This window comes from Dendropsophus ebraccatus, chromosome 15 (assembly GCF_027789765.1).
Source record: "Dendropsophus ebraccatus isolate aDenEbr1 chromosome 15, aDenEbr1.pat, whole genome shotgun sequence".
NCBI classification, from domain to species: domain Eukaryota; kingdom Metazoa; phylum Chordata; class Amphibia; order Anura; family Hylidae; genus Dendropsophus; species Dendropsophus ebraccatus.
In genome coordinates this window covers 59,448,319-59,470,998 of record NC_091468.1, presented here as the reverse complement: position 1 = coordinate 59,470,998, position 22,680 = coordinate 59,448,319, and the positions used below count along the sequence as shown (strand labels likewise).

Below are 22,680 nucleotides of genomic sequence, written 5' to 3'. Positions count from 1 at the left end.
CAGCAAAGTATTTGTGAAAATCCATTCAATTATCTGTAGACTATTTATTCGCACGTTTTATGACGCGACATTTACACGGATCGAGCAATTCAATTAACTGCCTCAAAATGAAGACGATCGCTGAAATGACCCGTCAGGGAGCGCACAAAACCGCCGCCGCCACTGAGTCACCGGGTTTGTATCCGAAGATGAATAAAGACGGATGCAAATGTCGCCATATAATGGATCATCAGGGTCAGTGACTAATTATCAACATGAAAAGCGAGGCAGCGCGGAGCATATCTCTATGACATCGCACTTAACCCTTGGTTGCCATGAAAGGAATTATTCTATGACTTCGCTGGACACACACAAAAATTCCTGTACTCAGATAGAAATGGCTGATTGCTGGAGTGATGTCTCCTGCGGTTATGTAATAATTACAGGGGGGCTCTGATTACACACTGGGTCCTGCCACCAGAGGGCGTAAAACTGCCCCCTCCCCTGCCCTACGACAAGGCTTTTAGAGGCTACTTTTGGATAGTGTACCTCTCGGTGGGAGATTGGTAACTACTAGACATATCTCTATAATGCACTGAAAGGAATTTTCCCCAGTTTACAGACATCATTGGACTGAGAGAAGCAGGAGGTTCATGTCCATGCTCTTGTTCTAACCAAGCCCGAGCAGGTCCCACAGCTTCCTTGTCCCCTGTCCAGACACAGGCAGCCACTTCATTACACCGTTTGTCTCTGCCCACAGGCACATAGTAGAAGGAGATTTGGTTTCACGGCACCAATTATGCGTCCCGCCATAGACAGCAGCCACCGTTGCAATTCATTGAATGAAACCTGGACTTCTATGGACTAGAACTGTGTCACTGTTCTGATTGGGAAATGATAAGGTTAGGGGTAGTGCCGTGGCCCGGGAGGAGGCTGGTGTTTTCATTGGGCACTTGTCATGGTGGCCAGGAGTGGCGTTACCCACCCTGGACACACTGGCACTACGCTTTGCAAGGGTAGCACAATGTGTAGGTGCAGGTGCGGTGAAGAAAAATGAGCACAGAGTCCAGCACTTAAAGCGACTCCGTACCCACAATCTGACCCCCCCAAACCACTTGTACCTTCAGATAGCTGCTTTTAATCCAAGATCTGTCCTGGGGTCCGTTCGGTAGGGGATGCAGTTATTGTCATAAAAACAACTTTTAATCCTGCAGCGCTGTGTCTAACGTCCGGGGCTTAAATTTGTATATGCATTAGGCTGGCACAACCTCTCTGTCCTTCCTCCCCGCCCTCCTCATCATTAGGAATGATCCAGGCAGATTGCTTCCTATTCCCTATTCCAGGTGTTGATGGTGCTTGAGGTAGTGAGTGACAGTAGTAGTAAGAAGCAGAAGAAGTGTTACTTGACTTAGGATAGGCCTTATTAGTACAGTACTCTGCCGGGGTGGTTTGTGCTAGATAGCTTAGTGTTGTGGAAGAAGAAGACCTCGAGGTTGGGAGAAGTGAGCAGAATAAGAAGACCGCCTTTTGCGAAATGAGTCCAGAGACTGTCAGGGTCGGGAGCAGTTTCGGGAGTCCCAGGCTAGAACTACTGGGCAAAGCTAACCCCTCTAGAGCAGATACCAGTGGAATACTTCCTACTGAGGATCAATCTGTGACTGTATTGTCCTAACTCTTTAGAAGGATCCCAGGTGTAGGCAAGGTGGAACCCAGGTGACAATTGCCTCACCTTTGGGCTTAGCAGTGCATAGTTACTTTCTCAGGCTCTCTAACAAACTGTGTCTCTTTGTCTCTCACCAACTCCACGACTGACTAGAGGACCCTCCCACCAGGAACTAACTCACTTATATAGAGGTGACCGGGTCTAACTTCCTATTGATTGGGAACAAACTGGAAAGAGGAGAAGGAAGAAGTGTAATAGGCTGTAGTGTGTGCAGTACCAGCACAAGTGATTGGTTGAAACAACAGTGAACAAACAGCAGGTAACCTGTAGACCTTCAGCTTTGTATAGAACAAACTGGGGAGAGTGAGACACCAAGTGGTGATGGTGCAGAAAAGCACCCATCATCCCAGAGTGTGACACCTGACAGAGTTACCATTGGACAGGTGATAAACAAGATGAAGTGGCACACCTGTACTTGGACACTACAGTAGAGTATGGAGGTGTTTTTCCCCACTGTTAGCCATATCTTCATAATCTTCAGTTGTCCCTGATCTATTCTGCTGGTGGAGTCACTGTATACATCCATTACATCACTGATTAAGTATATATTCATCTATAGTTTTATGTAGTTTACAATTTTTCTTTAGGTTACATAGATACTGATATATTCCCTTCCCCCTTGTACTCTCTGACACACTTTCATGGCGGCCTCACTATACATTTGGCTACTGGCCATACTGTATATTAGTGATATTAGCTCCTCCTGATAGGGTTCACTATAACAGACACATGTAGCTTTTGTATTACAGAGACAGAACCTGTATAACCTTTCCCATGATGCCTGTCAATAATCTGTAGTCAGGGGTGGTGGTGGTGGGGGGGGTCTGTTCGGTGACTATATTACACATCGCTCTTCATTCGCCGATCACGCATTTTCTTACTAAATTCCCATGGAAATGTTTGAGCGGAAATATCTTTTGACATTTCTGAAGTGTTTTCGGTTTTCTCAACGTCTTCCCCCTTATAACCTGTTCATGTTCCAGGGGTGAAACAAACACTATATAACAAAGGCAGCGCAGGAGGCGGAGTCACTGCCCCCCCTAAATGTTCCAGCTATTGTGGCTCCCGCACTTACAGCTTCTATTGCCGCCACTGAATACAACTCATTGTCAGAATTAATAACTTGACTTTTTCCTATTATTCCTCAAGATTTCGGTCGGTTTCAGACGCAGCGATGAGATCAGGAGTGAAAAGGGGAAAACTGAGCAGCTCTGAAAAGCTTTATAATTCTTTGGGCGGGGAGGGGATCCGCCATTGTTCAGCGCAGTGCCGACAGAGAGCGAGACCAGGGGGATATAATACACCAGATGAACTGATACATAGGGTGCAATTATTATATACTGTCTGTAGCTGTGAACTAAGCGTCACCTGGAGGGACCCCGGTTCTAAACTGTCCTACACAACTTAAAGGAGTCCTCCAGAAATCATACGCTTTTGCTAATTACTAGGTTTGACAGCATCCATCTTTCTGCTCATACAGAGCTTTTTGGTTCATGAACAGAAACCCAGAGCCAAAGTGAAGGCGGACACTATATTATCCCATAGGACTCACAAAACCCATCAGTTCAGGGCGGGAAACTAATGTCTGCGTAATTCCTGCTGTCAGATCCGTCACCGAGTCACTGTCATAGTTTATAATGTGCAGCCCTAACCACAGCACCGGACAGGAGGAGAAGAAGGAAAACATATAAATCTCTAATCCGGTGCGTGATCACAACTACACCTGACACCGCCATAAATTCTACACCAAGACATTAACACATCATATACCCTGGCAGGAAAATCAATAGCGCAGGAGAGGGACCTAACAACTGTATTCACTTTACTGCACTGTTATAACACAGCTGGGTGGAGGGACGAGGAAACCAGAATGTGAGCAACATAGAGGGCAGTATTAGGGCGGGTTCACACTACGGAATTCTCGCGGACAATGTCTGCGGAATTCCGTCAGCTGTCCGCTCGCACGGGCACGTGCTCTTCCGTCGGCTCCATAGACACCATTCTATGGGCCGGCGTATTCCGCGATCCGCTAAAAGAAGTGACATGACACTTCTTTCAGCGTATAGCGGAATACGCCGGCCCATAGAATGGTGTCTATGGGGCCGGCGGAAAGGCGCCCAGATGTGCGGGCGGACAGCTGACGGAATTCCGCGGACATTGTCCGCGAGAATTCCGTAGTGTGAACCTGCCCTTATAGTAGTTATATTCCTGTATATACTGTAGAAGCTGTATAATAGTAGTTATATTCTTGTATATAGGAGCAGTATTATAGTAGTTATATTCTTGTATATAGGGGGCAGTATTATATTAGTTATATTCTTGTATATAGGAGCAGTATTATAGTAGTTATATTCCTGTATATAGGAGGCAGTATTATAGTAGTTATATTCCTGTATATAGGGGGCAGTATTATAGTAGTTATATTCTTGTATATAGGGGCAGTATTATAGTAGTTATAGTCTTGTATATAGGGGAAGTATTATAGTAGTTATATTCTTGTACATAGGGGCAGTATTATAGTAGTTATATTCTTGTATATAGAAAGCAGTATTATAGTAGTTATATTCTTGTATATAGGGGCAGTATTATAGTAGTTATATTCTTGTATATAGAAAGCAGTATTATAGTAGTTGTATGCTTGTACATATGATTATAGCAGTTATATTATTATAGTATTTATAAGGTAGTAGACTTTGTACTTACCGGTCAGGGTGGATGGGGTGTGGTGTAAGGTCTTGATGCACTGCTCTCTGTATTCTCTCCACTTCTGTATTGTGTCTGATAGAGATACAGCCGTGGTCTGTAAGAGAGAACACTCTATGACTACTCAGGAAAGTGCTGGACATAAGATTTAGTTTTAGCTGCATAAGGTAGCCGGACATTCACAGGTGTAATCTCTGCTTGATTAAACCAGCCACATCAATGTCACAGACAGACATGCCCCATGCTATTCCAATTAAAGTATTACTCATATACTGGTGGCAATGCTTAAGCATGGAGATGCATCCTGCTGCTGTTACCCTGTATTCAACTATTCTGAATAGCATATAAACCAGCGAGCGTGTTTCACTATTCATACTTTCACGCCTATTCCTGTGCATGTGTTAGATCCAACTGTAGTTCTGTCATTCTATTCATATATATATATATATATATATATATATATATATATATATATATACAGCTGTAACACTGTGATCTTCTGCCAATTGTTCACACTCCAAATGATGGTGAGGCGAAGACATACGAACCCCCTTAAGACAGGGGACCATTTTGTATGTCTGTGATTGAAGCCCCATTGTGTGTCTATGGGGTGGGACAGAGTCAAAGCTCATATAACCTGTCACATTGTAACGCATCAGTCACCTTCCTGTTAGAAAGAAATTTTGTATCCAAATTTGAGAGCAGTGAATGGTCCCCCAGATAATATCACACCGTAATGGGTTTATGTACCGCGCACATTCCGTCGTGTTATCCCCTGTGGTGTTTAATACTAGCAGAGCAGAAGACGCCATAAATTACACATAATTGCATATAAAATGCAGTGAGATCAGGTGAATAATAAAAGAAAAATCAAAGAAAAATCAAAGAAAAAAATCCATTTATTTATAGGAAGTCTGACAGTGACAAATGGTCAGTCTGTATGAGAACAGGTTCTCAAGTATTAGTGACACCACCGACACCTCTGATGCCGCCGCCGCTCATCTCCGGGTTGTTATGCTCGTCGTGTTACAGACACAGCGCTGAGGATGATGAGTGAATATTCTGCCGTAATCATTCTTTTTATTCACAGTAACGTCTGCTTCTCTCCAGGATTGTCTGACACAATGAAACCATCTTAGAGATTCTCTTAGTCACCATCTTTTTTCTGTGTCCAGGCTCAGAGCTGACAGACATTATAGTTTACCAGCTGCTGGATATGTATTTATGCTGCCATTGCTGTGGACATTTATACCCATACAAATAGGGTAAATGTCCTGCCGAGGTTTTCATAGCGGAAAAGAAAAAATGTTGCACATGAGGAACGAGTGGTGGGACGGTGATGGGAGCTGAGGTGGGTGATGCCAGGTAATGGGATGTGCGGGTGCCCATTACTGTGCCCAGTGGTAGATATCACAGCAGGATGCATGCAGAAGGTAGACAACCAATGTCATGTACCCTGGAGGGAAAATCAGGGAACCAGAGAAGCCATTGCCGCAGTGAGTCATCACGTCCTTATCACTACAGTGACATCACATGCCCTCACCAATGCAGTGACCTCACGTGTCCTCATCAATACAGTGACCTCACGTGTCCTCATCAATGCAGTGACCTCACGTGTCCTCATCAATGCAGTGACCTCACGTGTCCTCATCAATGCAGTGACATCACGTGCCCTCACCAATGCAGTGACATCATGTGTCTTCATCAATGCAGTGACATCACGTGTCCTCATCAATGCAGTGACCTCACGTGTCCTCATCAATGCAGTGACCTCACGTGCCCTCACCAATGCAGTGACCTCACGTGTCCTCATCAATGCAGTGACCTCACGTGTCCTCATCAATACAGTGACATCATGTGTCCTCATCAATGCAGTGACATCACGTGTCCTCATCAATACAGTGACATCATGTGTCCTCATCAATGCAGTGACATCACGTGTCCTCATCAATGCAGTGACATCACGTGTCCTCATCAATACAGTGACATCATGTGTCCTTAACAATGCAGTGACATCATGCGTCCTCATCAATGCAGTGACATCACGTGTCCTTATCAATGCAGTGACATCACGTGTCCTCATCAATACAGTGACATTACGTGTCCTTATCAATGCAGAGACATCCAGTGTCCTCACCAATGCAGTGACATCACGTCCTCATCGCCATGGTGATATCACATGTCCTCATCACTGTCCTCAGTGACATTACCATGGCGATGAGGACATGATGTCACTGTTGTGATAGGACATGTGATATCACGATGGCGATAAGGAAGTGATGTTACTGTAGTGATAGGAAATGTAAAAAAATTACCATGGCGATGAGGACATGTTATGTCCCTGCAGTAATAAGGACATATGATGTCACCACGGAGATGAGGCTGTGATGTCACTGCAGTAATGAGGACATGTGATATCACAACCTCATCGCCGTGGTGACATCACATGTCCTCATTACTGCAGTGACATCACATGTCCTTATGGCTGCGTCAAATTCATCATATGTCCTTATCGCCGCAGTGAAGGAATCACATGTCCACCTCACTGCAGTGAAGTTAACACATATCCTAATGGCTGCAGTTGTGGTGACTGCCCCGCCGGTGAGAAGGGACAGACGGTCGGTCACTTGCCAGATGGTTAGGTGGGACGCCAGTTCTATGGTGGTTGGCCGAGATATAGCCTTTCCCGGTGGTATTGTGTCGTGATGCCAGTGCCGGTTGGGCACACAGGTATGGTGGCACACCTGCTTTATTTTAATGCGCTGGCTATACCTTTTTTCCCTGTGTACAGTCACCTGCCGGGTTGTTGCGGGGTCCCTTGGGTGGAGTAGTGACCCTCCCGGACTATTGGTACCGCCACCCACAGAAAGGGAAATGACCCAAGGAAGGTGTGAATGCTGTGTCAGTGCTTGACAAGGAATCACAGAGTCTCTTTAGCATAAATACAATCTTGTTTACTCTGAAGATACTTGAGGTAGGCAGCAAATAATACAGCTTTGCCTTGATATGACACTTTACTCTAGATAGGTCACTTAATACTTCAGAGTTCAAATCTGCACTGAGAGTAGAAGGAGTAATACATTCGTGCTGACTGGGTTGCATGAGGAGAAGTAGAATAGAGGATCAGAAAAGTAGAGAGGAGGATGTCGAGAGAGTCCCAACCCAATGTAGAAGAATACTTTGCACCACCTATTGCCCATCAGTGTCAAGTGACCTGTCCTAGAGGGTGTCACAAGCCCCAGACCTTGTTACCTGGGATGAGTGGAATGCTGAGGGTTCTCTTCTGACACCCGCGCTGCGAGATAGAGTTCATCGGCTTCTAGCAACTTTTCTCTATCCGGATCCGTTCCTTACTTTTTTATGAACACAGTCCTGCACTGTGTTCCTCCTTGTCCACGGCGTGGGTTAGGATGATCCCTGGCTTGTCCTCTCTTGTGAAAGCTTAACACTGCATAGTGTGGAGTTTACGTCTAGACTGCACAACTTAGACTGGGGACCTGGCAGAAGCCAGGGCCCAACTTGACTGCTGTAGAGAGCGTTCTAGCTTGTGTCCTTCCTCTACAGAATCCAAAAGCAAAAGACACTACACTTCCTCTACCCATTTGACTTTCTTCCTACAGCCCCTGTAAGGTGTGCTGTGAGTGGTGAGGAGTGAATACAGAAAATCAAAGAGAGAGTTGATAGGTGAAGAGGAGAAAGAACTCTCATTGGTGTGCAGATCCACGTGGTACACAAACAAACAATAACCCTTTGGGTACTACAGCCTTGCAATATATACACATACTTGTAACAACGACATCTTGTGGCAAAACTCTGGTACTACTACATTACCACTTAACCTTAAAAGTACAGGCTTTTACAAAGGGTGTAACCAACAGCAACACCCGTGGTGGGACACCACACACTTGTATCACAGGTCCTCATGGCCATGGTGAATTCATCACAGGTTCTCATTGCCGCTTACACATTGTTTACTAAAATTGCTTTTCCGAGGACAAAGTATAATTTCAAACAATCTGCTGGTCGGATTTAATCGCCAGGTCTAATGAGGACAAAGCCCAAACTGTGCTCAACTGCAGCAACTCCTCAACCTGATGGCCTCTGCTTAAAGGGACCCTGCAACCAGGACAAGACCCCTGAAGAATATAGCAGCATCAAAGATCAACTCAAAGGGAAACTAAGCACATCAATCAGAAAAAAATCCCTCTATTTAATATGCAGTCTGCCCCCCGAACTGCAGTCTGCCCCCCGAACTGAACTATAATGCTCCCCAAACTGTGAATATAATGCCCCCAGACTAAAGGCCCTATTCCACCAACAGATCTGACGACAGATTATCTGCCAAAGATGTGAAGCTAAACCCAGGAGTGGATTTGAAAAGAGGAGAAATCCAGTCTTTCCTTTATGACCTGATCTCTGATTATAGTCTGTTCCTGGGTTTGGCTTCAAATCTTTGGCAGATCATCTGTCGTCAGATCTGTTGGTGGAATAGGGCCTTAAGGATATAACGCCCCCAGACTGAGGATGTAATGCTCCCCAAACTGTGAATAAAAAGACCCCCGACTGAGGATATAATGCCTGCAGACTGAGGATATAATGCCTGCAGACTGAGGATATAATGCCCCCAGACTAAGGATATAATGCTCCCCAGGCTGATGCTATAATTCTCCCCAGGCTGAGGATATAATGCTCCCCAGGCTGAGGATATAATGCTCCCACAACTGTCAGGGGTCCTGGCATCAGCCAGGCCCTGGCTTAACTACAACAGGAACTGTCTTGTCTGTGTACTCTCTCCATGAGAAGTCTAACTAGACTGAACTGCGCTTCCTCCCACAGTGAGTTAACTAACTCCTCCTACAGGGGTGAGTGTGTGTAGAGAGCAAGGATAGGTTGCGAGAGATAGAGCGAGAGCACCTCCTATTGGTCAGCAATCAACACATCCTCAGCTGTGCATAGAAATACTTAGGCATATAGAAAACACTGATACCTAATGGGGAAACTTAATATCCTTCATCCACTTCTTTAACCTAAAAGAGAAGCTTTTTGACAGGTGCAGAGGAGAAAAGGAAAGACACCTGTGGTGGGACACTACGAATCAAGACATAGTAAACCCCTTTGTTACTTTCCCCTGCAGCTGTGCACAGTGATGTACTTGGAGGCAGTGACACCAAGTGGTGCGAGTGCAAATTGCAACTTCGTATCCGAAGTACCGACCTACATATGCTCCCGAAAAGCAGTAGACGCCCACTTTGGGACACTGCAGGATGTGATCGCTCCGTGCTGGTTATTTGAAGTTGGCTATGCTGTGAGAGGCAGGTGGGGCAGGCCAAACAGATCACAGGAGGGGATGGGTGGGAAGCACTCAAAGAACATGGTTTTGAGCTTAACACCCGCCATGTTTTCTGAAGTACTGTATGTTAAGTCCCAGGTACATTCGCTTTAACATGACCCACGGATATATCGGCGCCGGCGCAGGGAAGCCGGTGCCGCAGTCCATTTATTGAACTGCGGCCCGATTCCCGTGTACGGTGCCATTCTGTCCACGGGTACCGGGGCTAAAGGGGAAGAATCCCCCATCCCTCTATGATGCGGCTCCATTGTTTCTATCGGATCCAATCTACCCGTGGGTTATGTTAAAGCGAATGTACCTGATGGTACGTTCACTTCAACATGGAGTATTGAAAACCAGGAAATCCTGGTATCGTATTGAGTTTAAGCATTGAGTATCGATAGGGGGCGCTCCATACTCCACAGCCAGACTGCTCATGTATCTAGTATCTCCTATGAATTATATACACAAGTGCTCTCTCTACATTCTCTACCACAGGTGCCAAACTGCCATCCTCCAGCTGTTGCAGAACTACAACTACCATCATGTCTGGACTGCTAAAGCTTTGGCCTTGGCTGTCCAGGCATTATGGGATTTGTAGGCTGGAGGCTGCAAGCTTCACCCCCTGCTCTACACTATATTCTCTCTACTCCGCTCTACACTATATACTCTCTACGCCGCTCTACACTATATTCTCTTTACTCCGCTCTACACTATATACTCTCTACACCACTCTACACTATATACTCTCTACGCCGCTCTACACTATATTCTCTTTACTCCGCTCTACACTATATACTCTCTACACCACTCTACACTATATACTCTCTACACCGCTCTACACTATATACTCTCTACACTATATACTCTCTACACAATATACTCTCTACACCGCTCTACACTATATACTCTCTACACCGCTCTACACTATATACTCTCTACACCGCTCTACACTATATACTCTCTACACCACTCTACACTATATACTCTCTACACCACTCTACACTATATACTCTCTACGCCGCTCTACACTATATTCTCTCTACACCGCTCTACACTATATACTCTCTACACCGCTCTACACTATATACTCTCTACACAATATACTCTCTACACCGCTCTACACTATATACTCTCTACACCGCTCTACACTATATACTCTCTACATCGCTCTACACAATATACTCTCTACACCGCTCTTCACTATATACTCTCTACACCGCTCTACACTATATACTCTCTACACCGCTCTACACTATATACTCTCTACACCGCTCTACACTATATACACCTCAGTAAATATTCCTGATTTATCTCTTTTTTTAATGAATGTTCCTGTAACGCTCATAAAAAGCCGGGGATACAGCAGCGGACGGAACGGAGATGGAATCACCGGATCAGTCTCCGCTGGGTAATTTCCTCTATAACTTATGTTTAGACGCCGTCATCATTATCTCCCATATACTCGGTGATGTAAGGAGTGAGCTTTGCGGCGGCCATAAAAAAAGTGCTGAGGATCCATCCAGCGTCACCTCAAATATTCATCAGCCTCATAAAGAGGGATTGGTGTTATTTATGGGGTGTAGTTACCGCACCTTCCGGCTGAGTCTATTGCATTCGCACCAGGACAGAGATGATGAGAGTTAGGATCCGTGTCGGCAGCATAGGTAGTGTGTCCCAGGCTGTGTGAGGTCAAGCTGCCATGTTTGGAGTTTTTATCCAATTTTCCTATAAATTATGTAATCTTATATCGTTTTATAGGGTTTATATACTGATCCTGATTTTTTTATAATTAAATTACACATGACTAATCATCCGCCGGTTATTATCACACTATATGGGATTCATTAGCCGCCATAGTGGTATCCAGGGCGCGGCGTCCTCTATCTTCTCATTGTAGCCCACAATACTGAGGTGAATTGATTGGATAATAGTCCGGGCTATTAATAGCTAAATGGATGTCCCAGGTCAGGGCTTTGGTTTATAATAGGCCAATTGTGTCTGTAGAGCAATCACACTCGGTACACGCTGTAATGGACGCCGCGCACGTCTAACGCCACAGTAATTGCAGGTGTTCAGCCGCCACGCAGAGGTTTCATGTGTTTCAGCTTCCTGCGCCTCAACAACATTTTCTAGTGGATATTTACATACAATGTAACTGTGCACATGTTCTCTAGTCACAGACGAAGCAGAAGCAAAGTCTACACACCGAATAGATGACCTTACTGTCACAATGCATTGGGTAACTAAAGAGAACAAATGTGACCGCAGCTCTGGAGGTGAGTGGAGTATAGCATGACACTGACATCATTCTCTAAGGGGAATTCCCATCTAAAAATCACTTTCCAACCTCTGAGACCCCTGACCCATCCTGAGACTGTAGGGGACACAGTGCAGGTTTCGAGCTGCCTCAAGCAGAATGTGCCCCAATATGCTGCCCCCTGCAGTCTGGGTGGAGCACTGCACTCTTGTATGACACATCCTCTGGGGGGGGGGATATATATATATATATATATATATATATATATATATATATATATATATACAGCTACATTTGTATTGCACATTCAAAGATAGATTTATCCAGATTTGACCCTTTTCCGTGGCTTACGCCAGCTGTATCCCCCCCACCCCTGATGGGCAGGTAGGAAGGGGCACGGCAATGGTGCTGCCACAAATTCCCTCACATCGAGTGGAGTATAAAGCATGAAATGGTCCCTCTAAATGTCTGTATGGGAGTGAATACAAGGTATCATGGTGCACAGAGCAGAGGACATCAGCACCATGGACAGCAGGACAGGAGAGATCCGGCTGCTGTGAGGGGAGTCAGATCTGGGATACTATATGAATACAGCTATACAGAACTGTGTATATACCAGTTAGTCAGTAAATAGATTCTGGACAAACTAGAGCTTTGGCTGTCCAGGCATGATGGGAGTTGTAGTTTTGTAACAGCTGGAGAGCCAAGGTTCCCTGCCCCTGCTCTAGGTGCCAAAGAGCCCTGGAGACGGGAAGGGCGGTGGCCCAGGTTACCACCTCAGATCAGCGAATTTACAGTAAGTTTGGGTTGTAAAACTCTCTATATGACTTCTGGTGTTTGGAGAAGATGGATGCAGCCCTAGGGCTGCCTGCAAAACATGGCTACAGTCTATGTTATGACCATCACCCAGTTTGGAGCTCTTTATTATTATTATTATTATTATTATTATTATTATTATTATTATTATTATTGCTATTATTAATTATTATATTAATTATTTATTATTATTATTATTATTATTATTATTATTATTATTATTATTATTATTATTATTATTATCCTCACTTGTAGAGGTTTCTATCCATACCAGGAGATGCAATGCTCTGCAGGATTTATCATACAAGGTGGCACCCACTATACAGTACATGGTGAAGAACTGTGCGCTGTACGGCTGCACCTACAGGAGACATGTCTGGCGGTAACCCACAGCTCTAAGCCAGTCACATCCACTGGCCCCAGCTCCCATTCAGCAGCGGGCACACAAGGGGTTAATCTGCCACGCTTCCTGTTCCCGCACTTTGGCAGCCTTGTTAATTACACTTTTAGTCCTGTCAGAAAGTCGTCTGTGGGTGTGCGCCATTACATGGCTACATACTGAGACCCAGAACAGCCTGTTCACTGCGATGCCTTATACCACATGAGAAATACAATATACTGCGCCAATCTCCACATGAGATACACATCAGGATGTATCTAATAATTCCATCAGCTATGAGAGAAACCAAGGATCAGGTAGATAACGTCACGTGTTTATACCAAAGCTGCATTAACTATGGTAGTACTCCAGTCACAGCCAGAGCTGCATCCACTATTCTTATACTCCAGTCACAGCCAGAGCTGCATCCACTATTCTTATACTCCAGTCACAGCCAGAGATGTTTTCTCTATTCTTATACTCCAGTCACATCCAGTGCTGTTTCCTCTATTCTTATACTCCAGTCACATCCAGTGCTGTTTCCTCTATTCTTATACTCCAGTCACATCCAGAGCTGTTTCCTCTATCCTTATGCTCCAGTCACACCCAGAGCTCCATTCAATGTTCTTATATTTCAGTCACATCCAGAGCTGCATTCACTATTCTTTTACTCCAGTCACACCCAGAGCTGTTTCCTCTATTCTTATACTCCAGTCACATCCAGAGCTGTTTCCTCTATCCTTATACTCCAGTCACATCCAGAGCTCCATTCACTGTTCTTATATTCCAGTCACATCCAGAGCTGCATTCACTATTCTTTTACTCTAGTCACATCCACAGCTGCATTCACTATTTTTATACTCCAGTCCCTCCAAAGCAGCAATCACTATTCTTATACTCCAGTCACATCCAGAGCTGCAATCACTATTCTTATACTCCAGTCACATCCAGAGCTGCAATCACTATTCTTATACTCCAGTCACATCCAGAGCTGCAATCACTATTCTTATACTCCAGTCACATTCAGAGCTGCAATCACTATTCTTATACTCCAGTCACATATAGAGCTGCTGCATCTACTGCTCGTTACCACAACTGTGACTTCATACCCCCCTCCTCATCTCATCCACTGTACTATGCAGTGAGGATGTGAGAATTTATTGCGGCTCTTATTCTCCGGGACCTCTGACTGCTCATTGTCCATTACATCCAGGAGACTGATGTTCCTCTCCGAGCAGCCATTACCGAGCTGGATGAGATTGATCACCACTTTAAGGCTGTCTATGGACTTTATAATGGGGGTCCGTGGGGCTGAATGTGACCCTAGTGGATTTAGGGGTCAATGGACATTATTAATGTCTCCCTCCAAACTGTGCAAACTTCTACTGTAACAAAGAGCAAAGAATTTCTGATCCGTATACAGAACATATATAATCTATGTAGGGTTCCTCTCTGTGTATTATCAGTGTGATGTGGGGCCCCTCTCTGTGTAGTATCAGTGTGATGCAGGGTACCCCCTCTCTGTGTATTATCAGTGTGATGCGGGGTCCCCCTCTCTTTGTAGTATCAGTGTGATGCGGGGTCCCTCTCTCTGTATTATCAGTGTGATGCGGGGTCCCCCTCTCTGTGTAGTATCAGTGTGATGTGGGGTCCCCCCTCTCTGTGTATTATCAGTGTGATGTGGGGTCCCCCCTCTCTGTGTATTATCAGTGTGATGTGGGGTCCCCCCTCTCTGTGTAGTATCAGTGTGATGCGGGGTCCACCCTTTCTGTGTATTATCAGTGTGATGCGGGGTCCCTCTCTGTGTATTATCAGTGTGATACGGGGTCCCCCCTCTCTGTGTATTATCAGTGTTATGTGGGGTCCCTCTCTGTGTTTTATCAGTGTGATGCGGGGTCCCCCCTCTCTGTGTGGTATCAGTGTGATGTGGGGACCCTCTTTGTGTAGAATCAGTGTGATGCGGGGTCCCCCCTCTCAGTGTAGTATCAGTGTGATGCGGGGTCCCTCTCTGTGTATTATCAGTGTGATGCAGAGTCCCCCCTCTCTGTGTAGTATCAGTGTGATGCGGGGTCCCTCTCTGTGTAGTATCAGTGTGATGCGGGGTCCCCCCTCTCTGTGTATTATCAGTGTGATGTGGGGTCCCTCTCTGTGTATTATCAGTGTGATGCGGGGTCCCTCTCTGTGTATTAGTATGATGCGGGGTCCCCCCTCTCTGTGTAGTATCAGTGTGATGCGGGGTCCCCCTCTCTGTGTAGTATCAGTGTGATGCGGGGTCCCTCTCTGTGTATTATCAGTGTGATGCGGGGTTCCCCCTCTCTGTGTAGTATCAGTGTGATGCGGGGTCCCTCTCTGTGTATTATCAGTGTGATGCGGGGTCCCCCTCTCTGTGTATTATCAGTGTGATGCGGGGTCCCCCCTCTCTGTGTAGTATAAGTGTGATGCGGGGTCCCTCTCTGTGTATTATCAGTATGATGTGGGGTCCCTCTCTGTGTAGTATCAGTGTGATGCGGGGTTCCTCTCTGTGTATTATCAGTGTGATGCGGGGTTCCCCCTCTCTGTGTATTATCAGTGTGATGCGGGGTCCCCCCTCTCTGTGTATTATCAATGTGATGCGGGGTCCCTCTCTGTGTAGTATCAGTGTGATGCGGGGTCCCCCCTTTCTGTATAGTATCAGTGTGATGCAGGGTCCCCCCTCTCTGTGTATTATCAGTGTGATGTGGGGTCCCTCTCTGTGTATTATCAGTATGATGCGGGGTCCCCGGTTCTCTGTGTATTATCAGTATGATGCGGGGTCCCCCCTCTCTGTGTAATATCAGTGTGATGCGGGGTCCCCCCTCTCTGTGTATTATCAGTGTGATGCGGGGTCCCTCTCTGTGTATTATCAGTGTGATGCGGTGTCCCCCCTCTCTGTGTATTATTAGTGTGATGCGGGGTCCCCTCTCTCTGTGTAGTATCAGTGTGATGCGGGGTCCCCTCTCTCTGTGTATTATCAGTGTGATGCGGGGTCCCCCCTCTCTGTGCAGTATCAGTGTGATACGGGGTCCCTCTCTGTGTATTATCAGTGCGATGTGGGGTCCCCCCTCTCTTTATATTATCAGTGTAATGCGGGGTCCCTCTCTGTGTAGTATCAGTGTGATGCGGGGTCCCTCTCTGTGTAATATCAGTGTGATGCGGGGTCCCCCCTTTCTGTGTAGTATCAGTGTTATGCGGGGTCCCCCCTCTCTATGTAGTATCAGTGTGATGCGGGGTCCCTCACTGTGTAGTATCAGTGTGATGCGGGGTCCCTCTCTGTGTATTATCAGTGTAATGCGGGGTCCCCCCTCTCTGTGTATTATCAGTGTGATGCGGGGTCCCCTTTCTCGGGGTAGTATCAGTATGATGCGGGGTCCCTCTCTGTGTAGTATCAGTGTAATGCGGGGTCCCTCACTGTGTTGTATCAGTGTGATGCGGGGTCCCTCTCTGTGTATTATCAGTGTAATGCGGGGTCCCCCCTCTCTGTGTAGTATCAGTGTGATGCGGGATCCCTCTTTATGTATTAGTGTGATGTGGGGTCCCTCTCTGTGTAGTATCAGTGTGATGCGGGGTTCCTCTCTGTGTAATATCAGTGTGATGCGGGGTCCCCCCTCTCTGTGTAGTATCAGTGTGATGCGGGGTCCCCCCTCTCTGTGTAGTATCAGTGTGATGCGGGATGCGGGGTCCCCCTTCTCTGCGTAGTATCAGTGTGATGCGGGGTCCCTCTCTGTGTATTATCAGTGTGATACGGGGTCCCCCCTCTCTGTGTATTATCAGTGTGATGTGGGGTCCCCCCTCTCTGTGTATTATCAGTGTGATGCGGGGTCCCCCCTCTCTGTGTATTATCAGTGTGATGCGGGGTCCCACTCTGTGTATTATCAGTGTGATGTGGGGTCCCCCCTCTCTGTGTATTATCAGTGTGATGCGGGGTCCCCCCTCTCTGTGTATTATCAGTGTGATGCGGGGTCCCCCCTCTCTGTGTAGTATCAGTGTGATGCGGGGTCCCTCTCTGTGTAGTATCAGTGTGATGCGGGGTCCCCCCTCTCTGTGTATTATCAGTATGATACGGGGTCCCCCCTCTCTGTGTATTATCAGTGTGATGCGGGGTCCCCCCTCTCTGTGTATTATCAGTGTTATGCGGGGTCCCCCTCTCTTTGTAGTATCAGTGTGATGCGGGGTCCCCCCTTTCTGTTTATTATCAGTGTTATGCGGGGTCCCCCTCTCTTTGTATTATCAGTGTGATGCAGGGTCCCCCCTCTCTGTGTAGTATCAGTGTGATGCGGGGTCCCTCTCTGCGTAGTATCAGTGTGATGCGGGGTCCCTCTCTGTGTAGTATCAGTGTGATGCGGGGTCCCCCCTCTCTGTGTAGTATCAGTGTGATGCGGGGTCCCTCTCTGTGTAGTATCAGTGTGATGTGGGGTCCCTCTCTGCGTAGTATCAGTGTGATGCGGGGTCCCTCTCTGTGTAGTATCAGTGTGATGCGGGGTCCCCCCTCTCTGTGTAGTATCAGTGTGATGCGGGGTCCCTCTCTGTGTATTATCAGTGTGATGCGGGGTCCCCCCTCTCTGTGTAGTATCAGTATGATGCGGGGTCCCCCCTCTCTGTGTATTATCAGTGTGATGTGGGGTCCCCCCTCTCTGTATATTATCAGTGTAATGCGGGGTTCCTCTCTGTGTAGTATCAGTGTGATGCGGGGTCCCTCTCTGTGTAGTATCAGTATGATGCGGGGTCCCCCCTCTCTGTGTATTATCAATGTGATGCGGGGTCCCTCTTTGTAGTATCAGTGTGATGCGGGGTCCCTCCTCTCTGTATTATCAGTGTGATGCGGGGTCCCTCCTCTCTGTTTTACCAGTGTGATGCGGGGTCCCCCCTCTTTGTATTATCAGTGTGATGCGGGGTCCCCCCTCCCTGTATTATCAGTGTGATGCGGGGTCCCCCCTCCCTGTAGTATCAGTGTGATGCGGGGTCCCTCTCTGTATTATCAGTGTGATGCGGGGTCCCCCCTCCCTGTATTATCAGTGTGATGCGGGGTCCCCCCTCTCTTTGTAGTATCAGTGTGATGCGGGGTCCCTCCTCTCTGTTTTACCAGTGTGATGCGGGGTCCCCCCTCTCTGTATTATCAGTGTGATGCGGGGTCCCCCCTCCCTGTATTATCAGTGTGATGCGGGGTCCCCCCTCCCTGTATTATCAGTGTGATGCGGGGTCCCCCCTCTCTGTATTATCAGTGTGATGCGGGGTCCCACTCTCTGTGTAGTATCAGTGTGATGCGGGGTCCCCCTCTCTGTGTAATATCAGTGTGATGCGGGGTCCCTCTCTGTGTATTATCAGTGTGATGCGGGGTCCCTCTCTGTGTATAATCAGTGTGATGCGGGGTCCCCCCTCTCTGTGTATTATCAGTGTGATGTGGGGTCCCCCCTCTCTGTGTATTATCAGTGTGATGCGGGGTCCCCCCTCTCTGTGTATTATCAGTGTGATGCGGGGTCCCTCTCTGTGTATTATCAGTGTGATGCGGAGTCCCCCCTCTCTGTGTAGTATCAGTGTGATGCGGGGTCCCTCTCTGTGTAGTATCAGTGTGATGTGGGGTCCCTCTCTGCGTAGTATCAGTGTGATGCGGGGTCCCCCCTTTCTGTGTAGTATCAGTGTTATGCGGGGTCCCCCCTCTCTATGTAGTATCAGTGTGATGCGGGGTCCCTCTCTGTGTAGTATCAGTGTGATGCGGGGTCCCCCCTCTCTGTGTAGTATCAGTGTGATGCGGGATGCGGGGTCCCCCTTCTCTGCGTAGTATCAGTGTGATGCGGGGTCCCTCTCTGTGTATTATCAGTGTGATACGGGGTCCCCCCTCTCTGTGTATTATCAGTGTGATGTGGGGTCCCCCCTCTCTGTGTATTATCAGTGTGATGCGGGGTCCCCCTCTCTGTGTAGTATCAGTGTGATGCGGGGTCCCTCTCTGTGTATTATCAGTGTGATGCGGGGTTCCCCCTCTCTGTGTAGTATCAGTGTGATGCGGGGTCCCTCTCTGTGTATTATCAGTGTGATGCGGGGTTCCCCCTCTCTGTGTATTATCAGTGTGATGCGGGGTCCCCCCTCTCTGTGTAGTATAAGTGTGATGCGGGGTCCCTCTCTGTGTATTATCAGTATGATGTGGGGTCCCTCTCTGTGTAGTATCAGTGTGATGCGGGGTTCCTCTCTGTGTATTATCAGTGTGATGCGGGGTTCCCCCTCTCTGTGTATTATCAGTGTGATGCGGGGTCCCCCCTCTCTGTGTATTATCAATGTGATGCGGGGTCCCTCTCTGTGTAGTATCAGTGTGATGCGGGGTCCCCCCTTTCTGTGTAGTATCAGTGTGATGCGGGGTCCCCCCTTTCTGTGTATTATCAGTGTGATGCGGGGTCCCTCTCTGTGTATTATCAGTGTGATGCGGGGTCCCCCCTCTCTGTGTATTATCAGTGTGATGTGGGGTCCCTCTCTGTGTATTATCAGTATGATGCGGGGTCCCCGGTTCTCTGTGTATTATCAGTATGATGCGGGGTCCCCCCTCTCTGTGTAATATCAGTGTGATGCGGGGTCCCTCTCTGTGTATTATCAGTGTGATGCGGGGTCCCCCCTCTCTGTGTATTATCAGTGTGATGTGGGGTCCCTCTCTGTGTATTATCAGTATGATGCGGGGTCCCCGGTTCTCTGTGTATTATCAGTATGATGCGGGGTTCCCCCTCTCTGTGTATTATCAGTGTGATGCGGGGTCCCCCCCTCTCTGTGTATTATCAATGTGATGCGGGGTCCCTCTCTGTGTAGTATCAGTGTGATGCGGGGTCCCCCCTTTCTGTGTAGTATCAGTGTGATGCGGGGTCCCCCCTCTCTGTGTATTATCAGTGTGATGCGGGGTCCCTCTCTGTGTATTATCAGTGTGATGCGGTGTCCCCCCTCTCTGTGTATTATTAGTGTGATGCGGGGTCCCCTCTCTCTGTGTAGTATCAGTGTGATGCGGGGTCCCCTCTCTCTGTGTATTATCAGTGTGATGCGGGGTCCCCCCTCTCTGTGCAGTATCAGTGTGATACGGGGTCCCTCTCTGTGTATTATCAGTGCGATGTGGGGTCCCCCCTCTCTTTATATTATCAGTGTAATGCGGGGTCCCTCTCTGTGTAGTATCAGTGTGATGCGGGGTCCCTCTCTGTGTAATATCAGTGTGATGCGGGGTCCCCCCTTTCTGTGTAGTATCAGTGTTATGCGGGGTCCCCCCTCTCTATGTAGTATCAGTGTGATGCGGGGTCCCTCACTGTGTAGTATCAGTGTGATGCGGGGTCCCTCTCTGTGTATTATCAGTGTAATGCGGGGTCCCCCCTCTCTGTGTATTATCAGTGTGATGCGGGGTCCCCTTTCTCGGGGTAGTATCAGTATGATGCGGGGTCCCTCTCTGTGTAGTATCAGTGTAATGCGGGGTCCCTCACTGTGTTGTATCAGTGTGATGCGGGGTCCCTCTCTGTGTATTATCAGTGTAATGCGGGGTCCCCCCTCTCTGTGTAGTATCAGTGTGATGCGGGATCCCTCTTTATGTATTAGTGTGATGTGGGGTCCCTCTCTGTGTAGTATCAGTGTGATGCGGGGTTCCTCTCTGTGTAATATCAGTGTGATGCGGGGTCCCCCCTCTCTGTGTAGTATCAGTGTGATGCGGGGTCCCCCCTCTCTGTGTAGTATCAGTGTGATGCGGGATGCGGGGTCCCCCTTCTCTGCATAGTATCAGTGTGATGCGGGGTCCCTCTCTGTGTATTATCAGTGTGATACGGGGTCCCCCCTCTCTGTGTATTATCAGTGTGATGCGGGGTCCCCCCTCTCTGTGTATTATCAGTGTGATGCGGGGTCCCACTCTGTGTATTATCAGTGTGATGTGGGGTCCCCCCTCTCTGTGTATTATCAGTGTGATGCGGGGTCCCCCCTCTCTGCGTATTATCAGTGTGATGCGGGGTCCCCCCTCTCTGTGTAATATCAGTGTGATGCGGGGTCCCCCCTCTCTGTGTAGTATCAGTGTGATGCGGGGTCCCCCCTCTCTGTGTAGTATCAGTGTGATGCGGGATGCGGGGTCCCCCTTCTCTGCATAGTATCAGTGTGATGCGGGGTCCCTCTCTGTGTATTATCAGTGTGATACGGGGTCCCCCCTCTCTGTGTATTATCAGTGTGATGCGGGGTCCCCCCTCTCTGTGTATTATCAGTGTGATGCGGGGTCCCACTCTGTGTATTATCAGTGTGATGTGGGGTCCCCCCTCTCTGTGTATTATCAGTGTGATGCGGGGTCCCCCCTCTCTGCGTATTATCAGTGTGATGCGGGGTCCCCCCTCTCTGTGTAATATCAGTGTGATGCGGGGTCCCTCTCTGTGTAGTATCAGTGTGATGCGGGGTCCCCCCTCTCTGTGTATTATCAGTATGATACGGGGTCCCCCCTCTCTGTGTATTATCAGTGTGATGCGGGGTCCCCCCTCTCTGTGTATTATCAGTGTTATGCGGGGTCCCCCTCTCTTTGTAGTATCAGTGTGATGCGGGGTCCCCCCTTTCTGTTTATTATCAGTGTTATGCGGGGTCCCCCTCTCTTTGTATTATCAGTGTGATGCAGGGTCCCCCCTCTCTGTGTAGTATCAGTGTGATGCGGGGTCCCTCTCTGCGTAGTATCAGTGTGATGCGGGGTCCCTCTCTGTGTAGTATCAGTGTGATGCGGGGTCCCCCCTCTCTGTGTAGTATCAGTGTGATGCGGGGTCCCTCTCTGTGTAGTATCAGTGTGATGTGGGGTCCCTCTCTGCGTAGTATCAGTGTGATGCGGGGTCCCTCTCTGTGTAGTATCAGTGTGATGCGGGGTCCCCCCTCTCTGTGTAGTATCAGTGTGATGCGGGGTCCCTCTCTGTGTATTATCAGTGTGATGCGGGGTCCCCCCTCTCTGTGTAGTATCAGTATGATGCGGGGTCCCCCCTCTCTGTGTATTATCAGTGTGATGTGGGGTCCCCCCTCTCTGTATATTATCAGTGTAATGCGGGGTTCCTCTCTGTGTAGTATCAGTGTGATGCGGGGTCCCTCTCTGTGTAGTATCAGTATGATGCGGGGTCCCCCCTCTCTGTGTATTATCAATGTGATGCGGGGTCCCTCTTTGTAGTATCAGTGTGATGCGGGGTCCCTCCTCTCTGTATTATCAGTGTGATGCGGGGTCCCTCCTCTCTGTTTTACCAGTGTGATGCGGGGTCCCCCCTCTTTGTATTATCAGTGTGATGCGGGGTCCCCCCTCCCTGTATTATCAGTGTGATGCGGGGTCCCCCCTCCCTGTAGTATCAGTGTGATGCGGGGTCCCTCCCTGTATTATCAGTGTGATGCGGGGTCCCCCCTCCCTGTATTATCAGTGTGATGCGGGGTCCCCCCTCTCTTTGTAGTATCAGTGTGATGCGGGGTCCCTCCTCTCTGTTTTACCAGTGTGATGCGGGGTCCCCCCTCTCTGTATTATCAGT

At 48.0% G+C, this 22,680-nt stretch overlaps 1 protein-coding gene across 1 annotated transcript in view; it reads right to left on the bottom strand.

Moving 5' to 3' along the window:
* GLP1R (glucagon like peptide 1 receptor) overlaps positions 1–22,680 on the bottom strand; it is a 206,785-nt gene that overhangs the window by 119,204 nt on the left and 64,901 nt on the right. The window contains exon 3 of the mRNA XM_069954373.1: positions 4,406–4,502. Within this exon, the coding sequence (XP_069810474.1) occupies positions 4,406–4,502 (97 nt within the window). The remainder of the gene's footprint in view (positions 1–4,405; positions 4,503–22,680) is intronic.